This window comes from Nematostella vectensis, chromosome 1 (genome assembly GCF_932526225.1).
Source record: "Nematostella vectensis chromosome 1, jaNemVect1.1, whole genome shotgun sequence".
NCBI lineage: Eukaryota > Metazoa > Cnidaria > Anthozoa > Actiniaria > Edwardsiidae > Nematostella > Nematostella vectensis.
In genome coordinates, this window is record NC_064034.1 from 15369040 (window position 1) to 15389010 (window position 19971).

At 39.3% G+C, this 19971-nt stretch overlaps 5 protein-coding genes across 6 annotated transcripts in view; 4 read left to right on the forward strand and 1 right to left on the reverse strand.

Annotated features, from left to right (window-relative positions):
* Nucleotides 1-531: 531 nt before the first annotated feature.
* Nucleotides 532-2913, forward strand: LOC125561840. Of its 2 annotated transcripts, XM_048726406.1 has the most exons (3): nt 533-814; nt 1202-1591; nt 1706-2913. In XM_048726406.1, the coding sequence occupies exons 1-3, from the start codon at nt 598-600 to the stop codon at nt 2020-2022; spliced, it is 924 nt and encodes a 307-aa protein (XP_048582363.1). In that variant the 5' UTR covers nt 533-597; the 3' UTR covers nt 2023-2913. The 2 variants fall into 2 exon arrangements, with proteins under 2 accessions (XP_048582361.1, XP_048582363.1); XM_048726404.1 differs by having other exon boundaries at nt 532-814; nt 1202-2913.
* Nucleotides 2914-7609: 4696 nt separating this feature from the next.
* On the forward strand, nt 7610-10045 carry LOC5500205. Its single transcript, XM_001621645.3, has 2 exons — nt 7610-7891; nt 8347-10045. The coding sequence occupies exons 1-2, from the start codon at nt 7675-7677 to the stop codon at nt 9165-9167; spliced, it is 1038 nt and encodes a 345-aa protein (XP_001621695.3). The 5' UTR covers nt 7610-7674; the 3' UTR covers nt 9168-10045.
* LOC5506313 (iron-sulfur cluster assembly 1 homolog, mitochondrial) lies at nt 9920-16297 on the reverse strand. Its single transcript, XM_001626998.3, has 4 exons — nt 16182-16297; nt 12102-12155; nt 11792-11897; nt 9920-10507 (listed from the first exon to the last, which is right to left on the reverse strand). Exons 1-4 carry the CDS (start codon nt 16266-16268, stop codon nt 10359-10361), a joined length of 396 nt encoding a protein of 131 aa, XP_001627048.1. The 5' UTR covers nt 16269-16297; the 3' UTR covers nt 9920-10358.
* Nucleotides 16298-16345: 48 nt separating this feature from the next.
* On the forward strand, nt 16346-17449 carry LOC5506314 (nucleoredoxin-like protein 2). The gene has a single exon (XM_032374692.2). It carries the CDS (start codon nt 16420-16422, stop codon nt 16912-16914), a length of 495 nt encoding a protein of 164 aa, XP_032230583.2. The 5' UTR covers nt 16346-16419; the 3' UTR covers nt 16915-17449.
* A 454-nt stretch (nt 17450-17903) lies between these two features.
* Nucleotides 17904-19971, forward strand: part of LOC5506315 — a 49152-nt gene continuing 47084 nt past the window's right edge. Inside the window, exon 1 of the mRNA XM_048726374.1 lies at nt 17904-17922. The gene's annotated coding sequence lies outside the window, so the exon portion shown is untranslated. The remainder of the gene's footprint in view (nt 17923-19971) is intronic.

Consider the following 19971-nt stretch of genomic DNA (forward strand, 5'->3'; position numbering starts at 1 on the left):
TACACTTGCTTGTATTTGAGTGGCCTTGCGCCGCTTTATCTCTGCCACGAATTCCAATATATGCACACAGGAGCAAGTATTCGTTATGTTTGCCTCTCGACTTGGGAAAAATCTATGGGAAAGAAAAGCGGTTTCCGATTTCCGATTTTCGGTTTCCGAGGAAGGCTTGCGTGACGAGAGTGACAAGCAGGCAAGGATTAGGTAAGGAGTGTGTGATGGAAGCTGAATTTTTCTTGTTTTTCTGGGGTATATTAACTCTTATTTAATCCGTTTCTTTAAAGGTTATGTTGATTAAACCAGGGAAGTGCGCACTTCCCTGATTAAACTAGTTTTTGGCACGCACACAATTTCTCGATTGCCAGCATAACATTCATAATGACCTCTAAGCCTGGGTGCAACATCTCTCACTTCTTATCTTCGCCTTTTTAGAGGTCGTTATAATACACTCTCTTTGATAAAATATAAAAATAACGAACAGTTTTGTCACTTTACGCTACAAGTAGTTTTTGTTTCTCACGCATTCCTATTGGCGGGTAGGCTGTGTGTTTTTTCACTTGGGCTCATTTAGCCGGTCAGTTGAAGTACTTTCAAGCCGCCATGTCGAACTTTAAACCCTTCGTTGTAGCAGTTCTTCTGGCGTTTCTCCCTTTCGTATTTAGCGAAGACTGCAAGAGATTGGATGGCTTTTGGTACAATCAGTTAGGCTCAGAGATCTTACTAAAGCACTCGAATGATGGGAAATTGGTCGGAGAGTATCGAACAGCGGTGGAGCGTCAGCGTGGCTCCTCGGGCGGCGATCATTCTATCATTTTAGGTAAAAAAACAATAACACCAAACCAATAAGCTTAAGTATATGCATCAAAATAAAACAAACAACCTGGCTTTTCAAAAAAGATTTTTTTCACAAGTGTGACGGTTTGCTTTGCAGAACAGCTGCTCTAGTCTACTTTCTTCTTATTGCATCACAAATGACTATGACCAGGGATCACGGTAGAGATTGTTTAATGTTTAAAATATGTTTTGCTTTGTAAAATCACAAAAATATACATTAATAAACATGTGCTAAAAGTAGTATTTTTATGTCGAGCACATGTTGTAAAATATTTAATGGTAGCATGAAATTACCTGTTGTCATTAACTGGTATAAACGAAATTGCAATAAATAAATTGAAGAATTGATGTGTAGTTTTGATTGTTGCAGGTGCCGCACCACTTGATAGCCCTGGTTCAACATTTGCATTTGCTGTTGTTTGGAAAAATGGCTCATCGACTACAGTGTGGACAGCACAGTGCATCAAATGTAGTGATGGCCATGAGAAGATCCTAACATCATGGCTGCTTCGCTCTCAAGTTGACACATGTGTCGACAAGTGGAAATCCACCATGATTGGCAGAGATGTTTTTACTCGTTATGAACAGGTGCTAGGTCCAAGGAAGCAGGGCATAGACCCTACATCATTGCCAACAATATCCACAGATTTCAAGACCTTAAAGTTCACCCCTAGAAGCCCTTGCAGTCTACACGGAACCTGGTACAATGATGTGGGGTCTCAGATGATCCTTAAACAAGACTACGAGGGGATTATCGTTGGTGAGTACCGCACAGCGGTGGAACTTGAAAAGAATGCTGCTGGAAGCACCCACTCGCAAGTCTTTGGGATTGGAACAAATGGCAATGTAAACAGCACTTTTGCGTTTTTTGTAGTATGGCGTGGTGGTGCTTCTGTTACAGGATGGGTTGGGCAGTGTCATATTTGTGGATCCAATAAAACAGAGCAAATAGAGGCATCATGGCTACTCAAGAGTAAAATCTCTTCTTGTGATGACAACTGGAAGTCTACCCTTTATAGTGAGAGTAGTTTTACCATGGTGGGGCAAAAGGAAGGTCCCCGTAAGGAGCTCGGTACACACACCCCTAACAGGGATGGAGAGGATGATGGTAAACCATGTGGCTCTGCTGTGGTGATGTCTGTTAGTTATATTATGTGTGCTTTTGTTTTAGCCCTCAACAATATCATTTAGGTAATATATTCAGAAGTTGTAATGATTTTTAAAAAATAACTAAAACCTTAAATTATTCTAGACTTTTGATCTGGTTAAATTCTACAAAAGTAAATGGAAACACAAACCTGTTTCATGTAACGTGTAAGCTTGCAGCTCATATTTCCCAGTTTCATAATTCAGATTTTTACACTGTGTAACAAATTGCAAAAGTCCATAAGGAAACCTAGCAATCGATTTACTGTTGTCTTTTATACAATATTTCTATTAAATCTTATATTAGATGTTGACAAAAACTAGATATTATCTGTTGACAAAAGCAAGAGCATTTCCTATTAAAAAACATGGCAAATATGGATAATCAAGGAATATAAAAAACATGAATGAATCATGCCTTTTGGTTTCAGGTTGCATCTAGTTTTGTTTACTATAATAATAGCATATTTTTCAACTGCAACTTAATATGCATGAAAAATAGAGGTTTGAGTAGGGAACCAGGGAATTTTGGTCTTATGCATGGGCAGATCTAGGGGTGGGCCTAGCAGATCCCAGACCCCCTATTTCCAGATGTTTGGCTTAAAATTAACAAGAAACATAAGGAAACCCATGCAAGAACAACAAATCCCTCCCCCTTTACTGAAACCATTGCTTTGACACCCCCTTGTTGTAGCTCCTGGATCTGCCCCTGTTATGGGCTCAGATTGTTACATGATTGTCTAATTATTCCATGTCCTGAACTTATAAAAGTTAATCTTGAAACTCCTGAACTCATTTTTTATTCCTTGTGAGTTTACAATATTTTTTAATTGTTTATTTTTGTACATTCACTAATATTTATGTAAGAAACACTGGTACTGTTTATATTTATTACTTTATATTAGGTTATTTGAAATAAAAGCTGGACAAATTGGTGATCAAGTTTTCTTTTTTTTGTTCAGATCACTTATGGAGATAATGTAGTTGTGATATTTTTTTTACATTGAATGATCAAACCTTTTTACAACATTTTTAGTAAAATAAAATAATAACAGGCATAAATTAGGTGATTGGGTCTGATGGGGAGAGTGTTGAAAGGCAGTATACAATCTGTGTTGATATAGCTACTATGTTGGTATCTACCTATCTTTTTCTTGAAGCTCTTAGAATTATTTGTGGCAGTTAACTCTCTAATCATATAAATCAGATTAGAAAATAAATATTGTATGAAACATAAAAACAGTATTTGTCAAATGTTGAAGCTTTCGCCGCACCCACAGGTGCCCTTGATATTAGGGTTATTAAATACAAATTCACTGGAGAGTTTGTCCTCAACAAAGTCCATTTCGGTTCCCACCTTCACACCTGTAGAAAAACAAACCTATTACAAATTTGTGCTGAAAAAAGGTGGGTTTATGCAGAACAGCAAGTCTATAAAAACAGTGGTTTGGATGATATGATGGATCTCCAGATCATACTATGAGCCACTGTGGATCATATGCTAGATCACAGGATTCACTGCATATCACTGAATCATAGTATGAATCATTGTGGCTCACAGGGCAGATCACTGGATCATAGTATGGATCACTGTGGCTTAAGTGTGGATCACTGGATCATAGTATGAATCACTGTGGATCACTGGATCATAGTATGAATCACTGTGGCTTAAGTGTGGATCACTGGATCATAGTATGAATCGCTGTGGCTTAAGTGTGGATCACTGGATCATATTATGAATCACTGTGGCTTTAGTGTGGATCACTGGATCATAGTATGAATCACTGTGGCTTTATATGGATCACTGGATCATAGTATGAATCATTGTGGCTTTAGTGTGGATCACTGGATCATAGTATGAATAATTGTGGATCACTGGATCATAGTATGAATCACTGTGGCTCACAGGGCAGATCACTGGATCATAGTATGAATCACTGTGGCTCACAGGGCGGATCACTTGATCATATTATGTATCAATGTGGCTCACAGGGCGGATCACTGGATCATAGTATGAATCATTGTGGCTTTAGTGTGGATCACTGGATCATAGTATGAATCACTGTGGCTCACAGGGCGGATCACTTGATCATATTATGTATCATTGTGGCTCACAGGGCGGATCACTTGATCATATTATGTATCATTGTGGCTAACAGGGCAGGTCACTGGATGATATTATAAATCATATGTTGCTTAAACATTTGAACTGGAGCGTGATCAGAACCACAGATACACTGACACCCAGACAGACATTTGAGACAGCAGACTGATAAAAAGACGGACAATAAGATGAAAAAAATGTAGAGACAAACACTAGTATACCGTGGGTTTTGCTTTGTCGCAGCTTTTCATTGTTGGGTAGATTGCCACAGATGTAACACTGCAAAGGGGCTTCTGGAATACATCGAGAATAATGAAAAGGCGAGTAGGAGTAGGGTAACGAGTGGTCTGATAGCAGCTTGTAACGGGGTAAGCTGGGGAGAGCTCCTTTAAAATGACAAGAGTTTGTGACGGGGTAAGGTGGGAGAAGGTCCATTAAAGTAGCAAGAATAGTGACGGAGATAGGCTGGGAGTAGCCTGCTCACCGCCTCTCCAGTGGGTTGCCAATGAAGACCCGTTAGCAGGCTAGCTAGGGAGAGGTCTTATAAACTGATAGGAGTTTCTGACTTTGGAAAGACATTTAAAAGGGGTGAAAGGAAATAAAGATGAGTACTGGCTGGGTGAGGAATCGGACAGATGTTTAACAAGTTCACAGGAAAGACCTCTCTTCAAACCACATTATTTGTCTTAAATTTCGACATTGTAAAGACTTCAGATAAGCTTATTGCGTATCCATTTGACTAGAGTTATGAACTTGCGGACGAAATGGTAAAGACCAATACTCATTGTAAAAGGGAATTCATCGCAAATACTTTACTTGTTGGTTCGGGGGGGAGCCGGCTTTTTGGGTATAAACGCCTCGTTGTTACATCGGTCTCCTTCACAGCATTGTTTCGCACACAAAAGGACAGTAGTGCTGTTCTGCGCAGCCATCTGATCACACATCATCCTTAAAACCTGCGGAATGCAATGGTAGGACGCGGCGCACTGGCGTATGTCTTGGTGCACAGTTATTTGCATGCCTCCTTCGTTTATGGAAACCGAGGCCAGCATTCTCGAACACCTGTCCATTTGTGCGCATTCGGTGATATTAGGGGCAGGGCACGGCTGGACGGGTCCGTGAGATGAGTTAGAGCATACGTAGGTCTCACACGTGATGGCATACCCTGTGTGGATAGAACTCTTATCACTATTTATATCAAAGATGGTGCGCACGGCTGGGCGGGACCGTAACGACCGTATAAATGCGTAAGAGCATGTGTAGGTCTCGCATGTATGGCATAACCCAACAAATGGGCTTCAAATGGAGTATGTGTAGGTCTCACACGTGATGGCATATTCTACGTGGATAAAACCAGCTGTTGCTTTAATAGAAATATCTTTACTGCCAAATACAAAAAGAAGGTTTAGATGCAAGGGTGCATGCTGAAACAAATTACAGTGGCACATACACATTAGTACGACTCGAGCTACCATAACCGAATAGTAGGCCGATAAGAATGCGAGACACGTGATGATGGACACGAATTTCCAGAGTGAAGCAGCAATTGAATCTTCCTAGTTACGAAAGTCCATGTCCTTAATTACTCGTCCTTATTTCAAATGTGAAATTACGAAATATATATATACATTCCTACCAAGACAATTGTTGGTGTGTGTGTGTGTGTGGGGGGGGGGGGGGGGGGGGGGTTGCCGGTTTCGCCGCCAATGTTCAACAAAATAATCTTTACATGTTTTTTGTTCATCAATGATAAAAAAGAGAACAACTTGTGGATTCTAAAAGCCTGCGTTGGGTTATTCTAACATTTTTTTTGCATTTGCGGAGCGAGCTGGGCACATTTTGGAAGCTAGGTGCCAACATAAGCAATCAAAGTGACAATATTACGATAACAATTATTACAGTGATTAATATATGGGGATTATGATATTGAAGCTTAGCGCTAAAACAAGCGTGCGGTATATCATATCTAGTAACCATTTTCGGGGTTGAGGTCCAAATACACGACGTAATTGAATTATTATTTATACACTGCAATCCTTGTATCTCTAATGTTAGAGTTTCCTTAGAAATTCGAGTTATCGATTCACATTCAGGTTGCCTTAATGGCCCATCTCTTTACGATAAGTAACGAATAACGAGTTGAATTACCAGCGAATGCATTGCAGAAACATTTTTTTCACGCAAATCCATTTGAAATTGATGTCAAAAGCATTAACAAAACGATTCCAAAACATTTATTATTATTTTTCAAACATTTTTTTTTATGGAATGCTCAATGAATTCATTAAAATCGCCCATAACGATAACTGATAATGCGATGCAAAAATGCATAGACGACTTTTGGAAGTAAAAGTAAGTTCTTATTAATCTTCATTTTCATCATTAAGACTAGCGTGTATGGGAAAGGTATCTGATTACCTTGCGGGAGGAAGACAATAAAAAAATAAAAAAATAAGCGAAGACAACAGTGGCAAAAATGAGCGGCAGACACGACGCCATCGCTGCTAATGGTTTTGATACTGCCGTGCGCATGGATACGATTGGCTAGGATATGATTGGCTAGGATATGATTGGTTAGGATACGATTGGCTAGGATATGATTGGCTAGGATATGATTGGTTAGGATATGATTGGCTAGGATACGATTGGCTAGGATATGATTGGCTAGGAAGAAGTGCAAGAAATTGTTTTTAACATATGCTCGTGCGACCAGAAGTTAAAACTATTGGCATTTAGAAAATATAAACATTTTTAAAGGTAAAAAATCTCGATGACAAGATGTACCATATAGACCGCATTGCTGCTAACATATCCGGACTGACTGACATGCTAGGAAAGCAAGTAAGGTCCCCTCGTGAGGCTTCCATCGCTAGTCTGCTCGACGCTATTGTGCTTCCATTCTTTTATCACTGCTGCGTTGTTTTGGGGAGGAGGGGGACATGGTGCGTTTTGGGATGGGGGGAGGGGGTAAGCCCTATGCGCAGCATTGGGGCTTCTACACTTGCTTGTATTTGAGTGGCCTTGCGCCGCTTTATCTCTGCCACGAATTCCAATATATGCACACAGGAGCAAGTATTCGTTATGTTTGCCACTCGACTTGGGAAAATTCTATGGGAAAGAAAAGCGGTTTCCGATTTCCGATTTTCGGTTTCCGAGGAAGGCTTGCGTGACGAGAGTGACAAGCAGGCAAGGATTAGGTAAGGAGTGTGTGATGGAAGCTGAATTTTTCTTGTTTTTCTGGGGTATATTAACTCTTATTTAATCCGTTTCTTTAAAGGTTATGTTGATTAAACCAGGGAAGTGCGCACTTCCCTGATTAAACTAGTTTTTGGCACGCACACAATTTCTCGATTGCCAGCATAACATTCATAATGACCTCTAAGCCTGGGTGCAACATCTCTCACTTCTTATCTTCGCCTTTTTAGAGGTCGTTATAATACACTCTCTTTGATAAAATATAAAAATAACGAACAGTTTTGTCACTTTACGCTCCAAGTAGTTTTTGTTTCTCACGCATTCCTATTGGCGGGTAGGCTGTGTGTTTTTTCACTTGGGCTCATTTAGCCGGTCAGTTGAAGTACTTTCAAGCCGCCATGTCGAACTTTAAACCCTTCGTTGTAGCAGTTCTTCTGGCGTTTCTCCCTTTCGTATTTAGCGAAGACTGCAAGAGATTGGATGGCTTTTGGTACAATCAGTTAGGCTCAGAGATCTTACTAAAGCACTCGAGTGATGGGAAATTGGTCGGAGAGTATCGAACAGCGGTGGAGCGTCAGCGTGGCTCCTCGTGCGGCGATCATTCTATCATTTTAGGTAAAAAAACAATAACACCAAACCAATAAGCTTAAGTATATGCATCAAAATAAAACAAACAACCTGGCTTTTCAAAAAAGATTTTTTTCACAAGTGTGACGGTTTGCTTTGCAGAACAGCTACTCTAGTTTACTTTTCTTTCTAGATTTTAAAACCATGGTCTCATCTCTTTTTATTGCATCACAAATGACTATGACCAGGGATCACGGTAGAGATTGTTTAATGTTTAAAATATGTTTTGCTTTGTAAAATCACAAAAATATACATTAATAAACATGTGCTAAAAGTAGTATTTTTATGTCGAGCACATGTTGTAAAATATTTAATGGTAGCATGGAATTACCTGTTGTCATTAACTGGTATAAACGAAATTGCAATAAATAAATTGAAGAATTGATGTGTAGTCCATTTAATGCTTTTGATTGTTAGTGTTTAAAAGGATTAATTTATTGCAGGTGCTGCACCACTTGATAGCCCTGGATCAACATTTGCATTTGCTGTTGTTTGGAAAAATGGCTCATCGACTACAGTGTGGACAGCACAGTGCATCAAATGTAGTGATGGCCATGAGAAGATCCTAACATCATGGCTGCTTCGCTCTCAAGTTGACACATGTGTCGACAAGTGGAAATCCACCATGATTGGCAGAGATGTTTTTACTCGTTATGAACAGGTGCTAGGTCCAAGGAAGCAGGGCATAGACCCTACATCATTGCCAACAATATCCACAGATTTCAAGACCTTAAAGTTCACCCCTAGAAGCCCTTGCAGTCTACACGGAACCTGGTACAATGATGTGGGGTCTCAGATGATCCTTAAACAAGACTACGAGGGGATTATCGTTGGTGAGTACCGCACATCAGTGGAACGTGAAAAGAATGCTGCGGGAAGCACCCACTCGCAAGTCTTTGGGATTGGAACAAATGGCAATGTAAACAGCACTTTTGCGTTTTTTGTTGTGTGGCGTGGTGGTGCTTCGGTTACAGGATGGGTTGGGCAGTGCCATATTTGTGGATCCAATAAAACAGAGCAAATAGAGGCATCATGGCTACTCAAGAGTAAAATCTCTTCTTGTGATGACAACTGGAAGTCTACCCTTTATAGTGAGAATAGTTTTACCACGGTGGAGCAAAAGGAAGGTCCCCGTAAGGAGCTCGGTACACACACCCCTAACAGGGATGGAGAGGATGATGGTAACCCATGTGGCTCTGCTGTGGTGATGTCTGTTAGTTATATTATGTGTGCTTTTGTTTTAGCCCTCAACAATATCATTTAGGTAATATATTCAGAAGTTGTAATGATTTTTAAAAAATAACTAAAACCTTGAATTATTCTAGACTTTTGATCTGGTTAAATTCTACAAAAGTAAATGGAAACACAAACCTGTTTCATGTAACGTGTAAGCTTGCAGCTCATATTTCCCAGTTTCATAATTCAGATTTTTACACTGTGTAACAAATTGCAAAAGTCCATAAGGAAACCTAGCAATCGATTTACTGTTGTCTTTTATACAATATTTCTATTAAATCTTATATTAGATGTTGACAAAAACTAGATATTATCTGTTGACAAAAGCAAGAGCATTTCCTATTAAAAAACATGGCAAATATGAATCAAGGAATATCAAAAACATGAATGAATCATGCCTTTTGGTTCCAGGTTGCATCTAGTTTTGTTTACTATAAAAATAGCATATTTTTCAACTGCAACTAAATATGCATGAAAAATAGAGGTTTGAGTAGGGAACCAGGTCTTATGCATGGGCAGATCTAGGGGTGGGCCTAGCAGGTCCCAGACCCCCTATTTCCAGATGTTTGGCTTAAAATTAACAAGAAACATAAGGAAACCCATGCAAGAACAACAAATCCCTCCCCCTTTACTGAAATCCTTGCTTTGACACCCCCTTGTTGTAGCTCCTGGATCTGCCCCTGTTATGGGCTCAGATTGTTACATGATTGTCTAATTATTCCATGTCCTGAACTTATAAAAGTTAATCTTGAAAATCCTGAACTTATTTCTTATTCCTTGTGAGTTTACAATATTTTTTAATTGTTTATTTTTGTACATTCACTAATATTTATGTATAAACACTGGTACTGTCTATATTTATTAATTTATATTAGGTTATTTGAAATAAAAGCTGGACAAATTGGTGATCAAGTTTTCTTTTTTTTGTTCAGATCACTTATGGAGATAATGTAGTTGTGATATTTTATTTACATTGAATGATCAAACCTTTTTACAACATTTCTAGTAAAATAAAATAATAACAGGCATAAATTAGGTGATTGGGTCTGATGGGGAGAGTGTTGAAAGGCAGTATACAATCTGTGTTGATATAGCTACTATGTTGGTATCTACCTATCTTTTTCTTGAAGCTCTTAGAATTATTTGTGGCAGTTAACTCTCTAATCATATAAATCAGATTAGAAAATAAATATTATATGAAACATAAAAACAGTATTTGTCAAATGTTGAAGCTTTCGCCGCACCCACAGGTGCCCTTGATATTAGGGTTATTAAATACAAATTCACTGGAGAGTTTGTCCTCAACAAAGTCCATTTCGGTTCCCAGTAATGATAGTTGTGCCTTGGAATCTATTAATACCTTCACACCTGTAGAAAAACAAACCTATTACAAATCTATAAGAACAGTGGTTTGGATGATATGATGGATTTCCAGATCATACTATGAGCCACTGTGGATCATATGCTAGATCACAGGATTCACTGCATATCACTGGATCATATTATGAATCATTGTGGCTCACAGGGCGGATCACTGGATCATAGTATGAATCACTGTGGCTTAAGTGTGGATCACTGGATCATAGTATGAATCATTGTGGCTCACAGGGCGGATCACTGGATCATATTATGAATCAATGTGGCTTAAGTGTGGATCACTGGATCATAGTATGAATCATCGTGGCTCACAGGGCGGATCACTGGATCATAGTATGAATCAATGTGGCTTTAGTGTGGATCACTGGATCATAGTATAAATCATTGTGGCTCACAGGGCGGATCACTCGATCATATTATGTATCATTGTGGCTAACAGGGCGGATCACTGGATCATATTATGAATCAATGTGGCTTTAGTGTGGATCACTGGATCATAGTATGAATCATTGTGGCTCACAGGGCGGATCACTGGATCATAGTATGAATCATTGTGGCTTAAGTGTGGATCACTGGATCATAGTATGAATCATTGTGGCTCACAGGGTGGATCACTGGATCATAGTACGAATCATTGTGGCTCACAGGGCGGTTCACTTGATCATATTATGTATCATTGTGGCTAACAGGGCAGGTCACTGGATGATATTATAAATCATTGTGGCTTACAGGGCGGGTCACTGGATCGTATTATAAGTAATTGTGGCTTACAGGGCGGGTCACTGGATGATATTATAAATCATTGTGGCTTAAAGGGCGGGTCACTAGATCGTATTATATGTAATTGTGGCTTACAGGGCGGGTCACTGGATCGTATTATATGTAATTGTGGTTATAGAATGCTGTACACAACAGTGACATAATGCGGGGCCGTAGCAGGGGTGGGGCATTGGGGGCATGTGCCCCCCCCCCCCAATATTTTTAAAAATGATAAGGGAATGACCAGTAGGGGAGTGGCTGTGCCCCCAATGTTTTCTTAATGTTTTTGTATTGTGCCCCTCCAATATTTCGGGGCCTGCTACGGCACTGTAACACCTAAAAAAAGCAGTATTGCCATGGCTGTGCACCCCCACCCAGTTTTCTTAATGCCCCTTTAATTTGGCCCTTCTCCCCCATTTAATCTATGTCCGTTACCTCCCTGCATCAATATACAATTTCATTTAGGAGAACACAAAAAAGCATGATACCAGAGTTTAAGCAAGCCTGACTTCTTACCATCTTGTGTGACCAATTCATCAAACTTCCCCTTCTCTGTGGCAAACTCTAATGTGTATGACAGCCCATTACAGCCTCGTTGCCTCACCCCAACTTTGAGAGCAATCTACAAAGAAGAGAAAGCAACCTAAATAAGGTAGCGATAACAGGATGTCAAAAATTAATTTATAACAAAAAATCCATATTCTACAATGACAAACTTCAAGGCTATCAATGATGATTGCTCAGTATTCTGAAAACGATCTACAAACAAAATCCTCACAGCTATCTTGCATATAAATATTTTTGTTTGTTTTCTGTATCAACTCACAGCATCTGGTTGGCTTGATAAAAGAGTCTTGACTTTGTTTACTGCGCTAGGTGTCTGTCGAAGGAAAAAACATCAGTTCAGTTTGGGATTATTCAATGATACTCTCAATATTATCTCCAAATAGAAAAGAAAGGATTTTGTGCCCTTTTGGGTATACAAGAAAACATGTTTTCTTATTTACATATAATATTCAGAACTTTATGGAAAACTAATTACAGCGCTTGCGAAACAGTAAAGTTATCCTAAAAATAAAGCGTATTCATCAATTCGGACTTCTCGCAAAAACAACATATAAAACAAAACGAGTTTTCCAAAGCTGACCTAAGAAGCCAATCTCGCAAAAACAACATAAAAACAAAACAAGTTTTCCAAAGCTGACCTAAGAAGCCAATCTCGCAAAAACAACATAAAAACAAAACGAGTTTTCCAAAGCTGACCTAAGAAGCCAATCTCGCAATAACAACATAAAAACAAAACGAGTTTTCCAAAGATGACCTAAGAAGCCAATCATATTACGCTATTTACAATCACGCGTCGGTAATATGCAAATTACGACGGCATAAAGACATACAGACGACTCGCGGTTTCATTACGACGGCTCTCAATCAACCCATCTAACAGCGACCAAAACTGGAAAAATCGACACTAATTCGACATTGTTTCATCAAACAAAGTCGTCGAGTTAAAGGATCTCACCCTGGAACACTCTCAGTTCTCGGAGGCGTTTTTTGTGGTTCTTGGACGGGTTTAATTTTAACATGTTATATGACACGACAATGGCGGCAGACGGTCGCGAGGACGAAGAGAGAAACGAAATCGTGACAGTAAATATGTATCCCACCTCGCTAGCCGACTTTGGAGTTCGCCCAAAGCGACGAAGACTTATTCTTAATAAAGCTAAGAAGTGGTCCGACGAAAAGTTGGAAATTTTCGCCACAATTCTCGCGGAAACGTCTTGGCGTGATGGCTCGTATTGGTGCTATGTTGTCGAGCTTGAAACACTCGCGGTGAAGAAAGCATCGAATGAGAGTATACTTGCGCAAATTCAGCAGCGTCTCCTGACGGAATTCAAGAAGAGGAACATTAGAGCGACTAATGAAGATGTTGTGTTTAGTCTCCCGCAACTGAGAACAAAATACAAGTGGTTTAAACGAGAGTGGAGATGTATGAAAAGCAGGGGTTACGGAACAGTAACGAAAGAACGTAGAGTGCCCGCTTGGTTCAAAATCATCGACCCTATCTTTAGAATAGCGCTGGATAAATTTACGGAAGAGGAAGCATCAGGTAACAAATTGTCTATCGGTAGAGACGACTGCGATGCCGAAGGAGAGAATGGTGTAGTGAAGGGCCATCACGCAAAAGAGAAAAATGAAATCGACGGCGGAAAAGATATTTATAATCTCATGAATGACGGCCATTGTGCGCCGAAAGGAAACAGTCCGCAGCGTGTATTGGAGACTGGTGCCTCTGGGAGAGGCGAAGACGACACACATACTGGAGAAAGCAGCAATGAACAAGAGCCGGACGAAGATCACGATGTAAACTTATTACCACTAGAAAACGAAAAAAGAAGAGAAAGAGTTGAAGAACCAACTCAAATGTTACCAGGGAGAATGACGTATAAACTGCGAAAGTCAACCTTCCCTACGAAGCGAGTACTCGCAAATGACCTTTTACGCAAATATAAACAAACACACAAACCAGTAAACAAACCAATTCCAGAAGCAGACAAAAAATACACAGAGATAATTAACCATCTATCAGAGGCAGCGAGGCGCAGAGAAGAGATGATCTTACAGTTTCAAAAAGAACAAGCGGAGGTGAACCGAAAGCATGAAATGATGGTTACACAAATGTTCCTGCAATTGTCAACACAACAACAAATGTTGACCTCCAGTGTACAACAGCTTGTGGGTCAGCTACAGGCACAAACCCACCAATCACAAGCGCCTACTCCTTGCACAAAGTGTAATTGCACGAGTAGGTAAAAATAGATTTAAATTGCCTTGAATGGAAATAGAATCGCTTTTAGAGTTTTGTTACTATTGTAAATTATACAATACATTCATCACTATTATAGTTGTTTTGTGAATTACTCATATTTAATCAGTTCAAGTTCTCGTTCCATTGACCCTAAAAAAATGTTGGATTGTTGATGGATTAGTAATCAATTATAAGTTATTATTTATGTTATTAGTACCCAACTTGGAAAATATAAAAAAATATATAATAAAACAAAATTTGGTACAAAGGAATGTTGACTCCCAGTCATATACTTATAGCACAGACTCGACTGGTTCCCTAAAAAAAATGCCCACAAAGCAACAATGTGGTATTGCGAATAGTATATCCAAAATTTGTAAATACTGTAAATGCCAGACTAAGCATCTCCCTAAAAAAAGTGGCTTATCTATGAGGAAAATGTGAATAAGCACCTCACCTAAATGTGTTACACAAAAGACTTTGATGACGAGAGGGACTTTGTGTTAGAAAGGAAGTAACGAATACTGACAGTACTACCTGCCAGAAAAATTAACATTAAATCGGTAAGTGTTCAAGTATCCGTAGTGTCAGGGCAGGCCTCGCAGGGACCTCGTGTCTGTTTGCCTTTCCCTCTCTGCACTTATTCTTGTCTGTTTTTTTATGTATTTGTTGTATATCTTTATATCTAAGTGTAGAGGGAGCCTCTAAATAAATAAATTAATTAATTTTTTAAAGCTTGCTTTGTCAGGTTCTTGGAAAATATTTACCCCTTACAAGTTGTAAAAAAGCTCTTTTTATCTAGAGATAAATCAGATTTTGAAATAAGTGCCTCCCCAAATAAGCCCCTTGCCTGGGACACGAAAATTAAGCAAGGGCTGCAGGGCTTAGCAATTATGGTACTGTATTACAGCGTTAAACATTTCAAATAAATGGCCAAGTGCAACAAACTGTCAAAACTTGTTAATCAAAGAGTGTGTTCGGCACCCCTTTTCCCAGGCAATAGCAGAAAAATTATTTTGGTAAGCCAATCAGGATCATTGCCCTGATGACACACTTGATTTGTCTGACAGATAACCAGCCAAATTACTGATATTTTAGATTTTATTTCCTAAATATTGTGTTTTTAGTCAAGCACCTCATAACAAGCAGAATCAAAATAATGCAACATCCAATATCATCAATTGAATTGTTTTTGGAATTTTTATCATGAATATTGGAAATCTGGTGTAAATTAAGGAGCCGTCCACACTAACACGGATTCGTTTGAATCCGTATACTTTTTGATACGTTTAGGCCTTCCGTCCACACTAACACGCACGCTGGATCCAGCAAATCTGGATACTTTTGAAAACGCTGTTGAAAGTGAATCAAAATGAATCCGTATACTTTGGTCTGTAGTGTGGACGGTCGAATCCGTATCAAAATAAAAACGATGCCGTCAAATCGCAGGCGAGCGCTGCTTTGAGCATGTGGATATCATAAAAAATGACGTCACCCTGTACCTTTCAGCTTTTTCAAAGGTTTGAATCCGTGTAAGTGTGGATGGCTGGATCCAGGTGAACATGCTGCGAAAACGATAGTGTGGACGCGAATCAAGTGATGCGTTTTCGGAAAAATCCGGATACTTTTGATCCGTGTTAGTGTGGACGACCCCTAAGTTACATTTAGAAAGATCTGAATCAAGACCTCTTCAAGTAAGGCCCTAAACTTTGCAGTCTAGCTAAACAAAATTCTTATTGAGAGAACTACCATGTTGTACCTACAACGAAAACTACCATGTTGTATTATTCTATTTCTTGTTAGCTTACGTGAAATGAATTGCGTAACTTAATTTATAACTAGGATCAAGACCAGAAGAGGCCTGTTTGTAAAGTCCAGAGATTTATCTTATTTCTCCTGTCATTGTAGTGTATAATTTCTACTGGAAATGTTACCAATCTGGATATGCTTGTTATATACAATGATATAAACTGGACGTGCAAAATATGAGCTTCCTATAGTCACGTAAAAGTTTTAATGTAAAAACCCGAGATCAAAGGGCTCATTACTACGCCTGTCTATGCTACACGATAAAGGAGGAGGCTAGCACACACTTACCAACGTGAGAGCGGCTTTCCTTGCCGCAAATTTGCGCTGTCTACTGACAGCTCGAATAGCAGTTCCTACTACCGTTCTCGCCGCCATCTTGAATTGAACTGTTATATAACATGTGACGTCACTAAAAAAGAAATCCCACGTATTATTTTAGCCGATTAGGCCTGGGTACAAGTACATCCAAAATGGCGGCAGAAGTGACAAGAGTTTGGATTTGAAAAAGCTTGCTGAAAATCTCGACATGAATATATTTGCTGGGAGACAATTGCGTAAACGATCTGGTGTGATAGTCTACCCTGAGGAAGTTCTTCAGAACAAAGTGGTGGCGATATATTTTTCTGCTAGCTGGTGTCCACCGTGCCAAAAGTTTACCCCGCTCCTGAAAGATTTTTACGAAGAGAAGATCCAATCAAAAGAACAGTTTGAAATAGTGTTTGTGTCTTCAGATAAAACTGACTCTGACTTGGACTCGTACATGAAGGAATGCCATGGTGACTGGTTAGCAGTGCCATTCGGAAGTGAAATAACCAAGGAGTTAAAGACTCGATACCACATTACTACCATCCCAAAGCTAGTAGTAGTTACTGATGATGGAGAAGTTGTGACGATGATGGGTAGACGGGATGTTACGGAGAATGCGAACAGTTGCTACAAACAATGGGCTCATGCAGTTGCTTTAGCAAGGGGTGAAGTTGCGACCACGAATACAAAAGGAACCACGGTCAGCGAAATCTGATACCGTTGCATAGATGTAGGTAGCCTGCCTTGAAGGCCCAAAGTGCTGGGAATTAAGGGATAATAGGGATAACAGTTTATTCATGTCCCTCGCATAGTGGGAAAATTACAGAGCATCAAAGAAATTTCAATGAGATGGAAAACAGATAATGCTAAGCAGTTGATATGCCAGAAATGCTTCCCACAAAACGTTTTGATACTAGCTCTAAAATGATTGACACATCGACTAGTGCACAATGGTTCTCGGCCAATCAGGATGTGATTTACCTCATTATCATAAAACGTTCAATGAGTATATATTTATACGGGAAACCAGGGGTTCAGCTGCAATCCCTCCCTCATCTTCCTCCCTAGTGCACTACCTTGCCTCTGTCTCCATTCTCCCCTTCGCATTTGACTAGTACTTGGCCTTACCTCCTGATGATAAACCCTGTACTAGAACACACGTTAGGCTGCTAATCTTTTAAAGAGCTTTATGAAATATTCTATTCCTTATTTACTGTAATTTATTACACATGTATGTGCATGTTTATGAACTTTTGTTGTTTTCATTATATTTTAACTCCTTTCTCCACCAGCATGTACACCTTACCCCTTATCAGCCTTTTTGTTTTCTGGTCTATAACACTACCTCCTTCCTAATCTTCCCATTCACCCTATACGCCATGGTGAGAACAACTGCATCACTACCCAGGTCACTCCTTATAGTCCAACTCCACTCACTGTAGCCTTATCCCCACAATTACCTTCCCGCCCTCACCCCTGCCACCAACCTCTACCCCCTTTTATGTCCCCCTTCTCCCCCGATGCCATTGTACGAATACCCGCTTTTAACCAAAAACCTTTTGGGCTTGTTAAGCAGGCTAAGATGTAGGTCGCAGTGCCTTGGCCTATAGCATATGGGATTGATTATTGACCCTGATTTTGTTCTTTATTTGCTCATCTTTCAGTGATGAGCCAATGTTATCTTGCTTCCGCTGTAGCAGTAGTGCTAAGAAAGAATGTAGAGGTATGGAATAGCCATTTCTAGAATTGGATTTTTGCTTGCTTTGGGTGGAGGGTGGGGGAGGGATGGGTGCATAGGGTTAGTGTCATACATTCTTTATATTTGCTTAGGGCACATAGTATCTGTTTTTACTTTATTTTAATGTTGAATATATAGGTAAGAAAAACACCAGTATGTTCCATTATAAATCGTTTTATTATACTTTTTTTGGTGAAGGATGTTTTTAGGCCCATACCCAGGATTTTTCTTTTCCTTGCGGTGGTTGTAATCCCAAAAGGTGGACCTACCAAGCCCCACCCCCTTTTCCTGGGCGAGGGGGAGGGGGGGAAGGAAAAGTGAAACTCTAATTAAACTCTATTGTGTGAAGGATAAAGCTGCTCCCTTTAATCTCTAACGCATCTATACTCAGCCTTGACAGTTACTATAAATGCTTCGCAATTCTTATCTGCTGACCAATATCAATTTTCACTCAGTGATCCAAGTTTATTCTCATAGGGTGCTGTCTAGAAAACTGATTAAACCATTTGAGGTAGAAGTCTGTGTCCACCCCCTGCACCCCCCTCCCACCCCCCAGGGTACGGGCCTGGCTTTCTAAATTCCACAAATCCCAAACTCATCATAAACATTAAAAAAAAAGATTAAAAATTGGTCTTTGGTTTCAGAATTTGTCAGATTAAGGATTTGACAATTGTCATGGATCTACTTAAAATTAGACAACCTATTGCCAATCCTGATAACAAAAGACCACAAATTACACAATTAGTTGAACAAAAGTAGCAACTTCCAGGTGTGGATTTTGATGTTCTCACTTTTATTATCTTTTTTTTCCATATACATATAAAAGAAGAAGGAAAGGGGTAGTTTTTTCTAGGTTGTTGAGAAATTTTACTTTAAACTATTACTTATGCTTTTATTTTGATCAAAATATGCAATTATGGACTGGACTTTATTGTTTGCATTGTGCTAGTGCATGATGTCATTGTTACAAGTGTACAAAATAATAATAAAAAGAGTTTGGTGCCAACCCCTGTCCCCCCGTAGCAAAAGCCTAGATCCACCTCTCAGAGGTATCACTTTTCTCAGATCAAATGGTTTTATATTATGCGGCCAAAAAGTCTATAAAAAAAAATTAGTCAACTAGCTATATTGACTGTTTTCAATTTGAGGTTAAAGCGGCAGTATCACGGAAATTCGCAAAACCGTACAAAATAGCCAATCTTTAACTTAAACGACTTTAACTTTTAACTTTATTTAAAAATGTTTTGGCCTTGGGCTTAGCAAAAAAAAAAAAAAAAGGATTCAAATCAAGCTTAAAGACTTGGCTTGACAATAACATCGACTATTGATCATCCATTGCTATTCGGCAATGGAAATACCAGTGGCAATTTTTTCTCGAAGCGGGCTCGTCTGGACCTAAAATTTTGTTGTTAGAAAAAAAAGGAAAGAATAAGGTTTTATGTTCTTTTTAAATTCCAAATTTAGACGTTGAAGCGATACTGCAGCGTAAAGATGTATTCTTACAAACGGAAATAATAGGGGAAAATGTATGCTTGCGATCTTAGGCGATTCAGAGAACGCATACGATAATACTGTCCGAGGAGAATGGTTCACAACAATCAGAAAATTTTACTGCAGTGAAACGGTTTCCTGAGCGCAGCTTTCGATTTGTAGCGCGCTTGGAAGTCTTGAAGGTGAGATTCAAAACTCGCATATAATCTAGCGGGTTTACAGAGAAAGAAAAAATATTAAAAAAAGAAAGAAAAAAGTTTGCATGCGGCTCAAATTTTGGAGGCGGGCGGCGACCAAAAACGACAATACTTTTTGGGGCCTTAACAACACCCTTTCTCTCCCTTTTTAAAAATATCTAGTTACGCTATGTACCGTATGTAACGTAGGTGTTACCTATGTACGTTGTTTCTAACATTTGTGACGTTTGCATGACTTTATGACACTTTCGGCGTTCTTTCTATTTTTATCAATCTTTAGTTTAACACGAGAGCCAGTTTTTTTAACAACTTTTTCATTCTCAATGAATTGTGCAGGTTTCGTAAT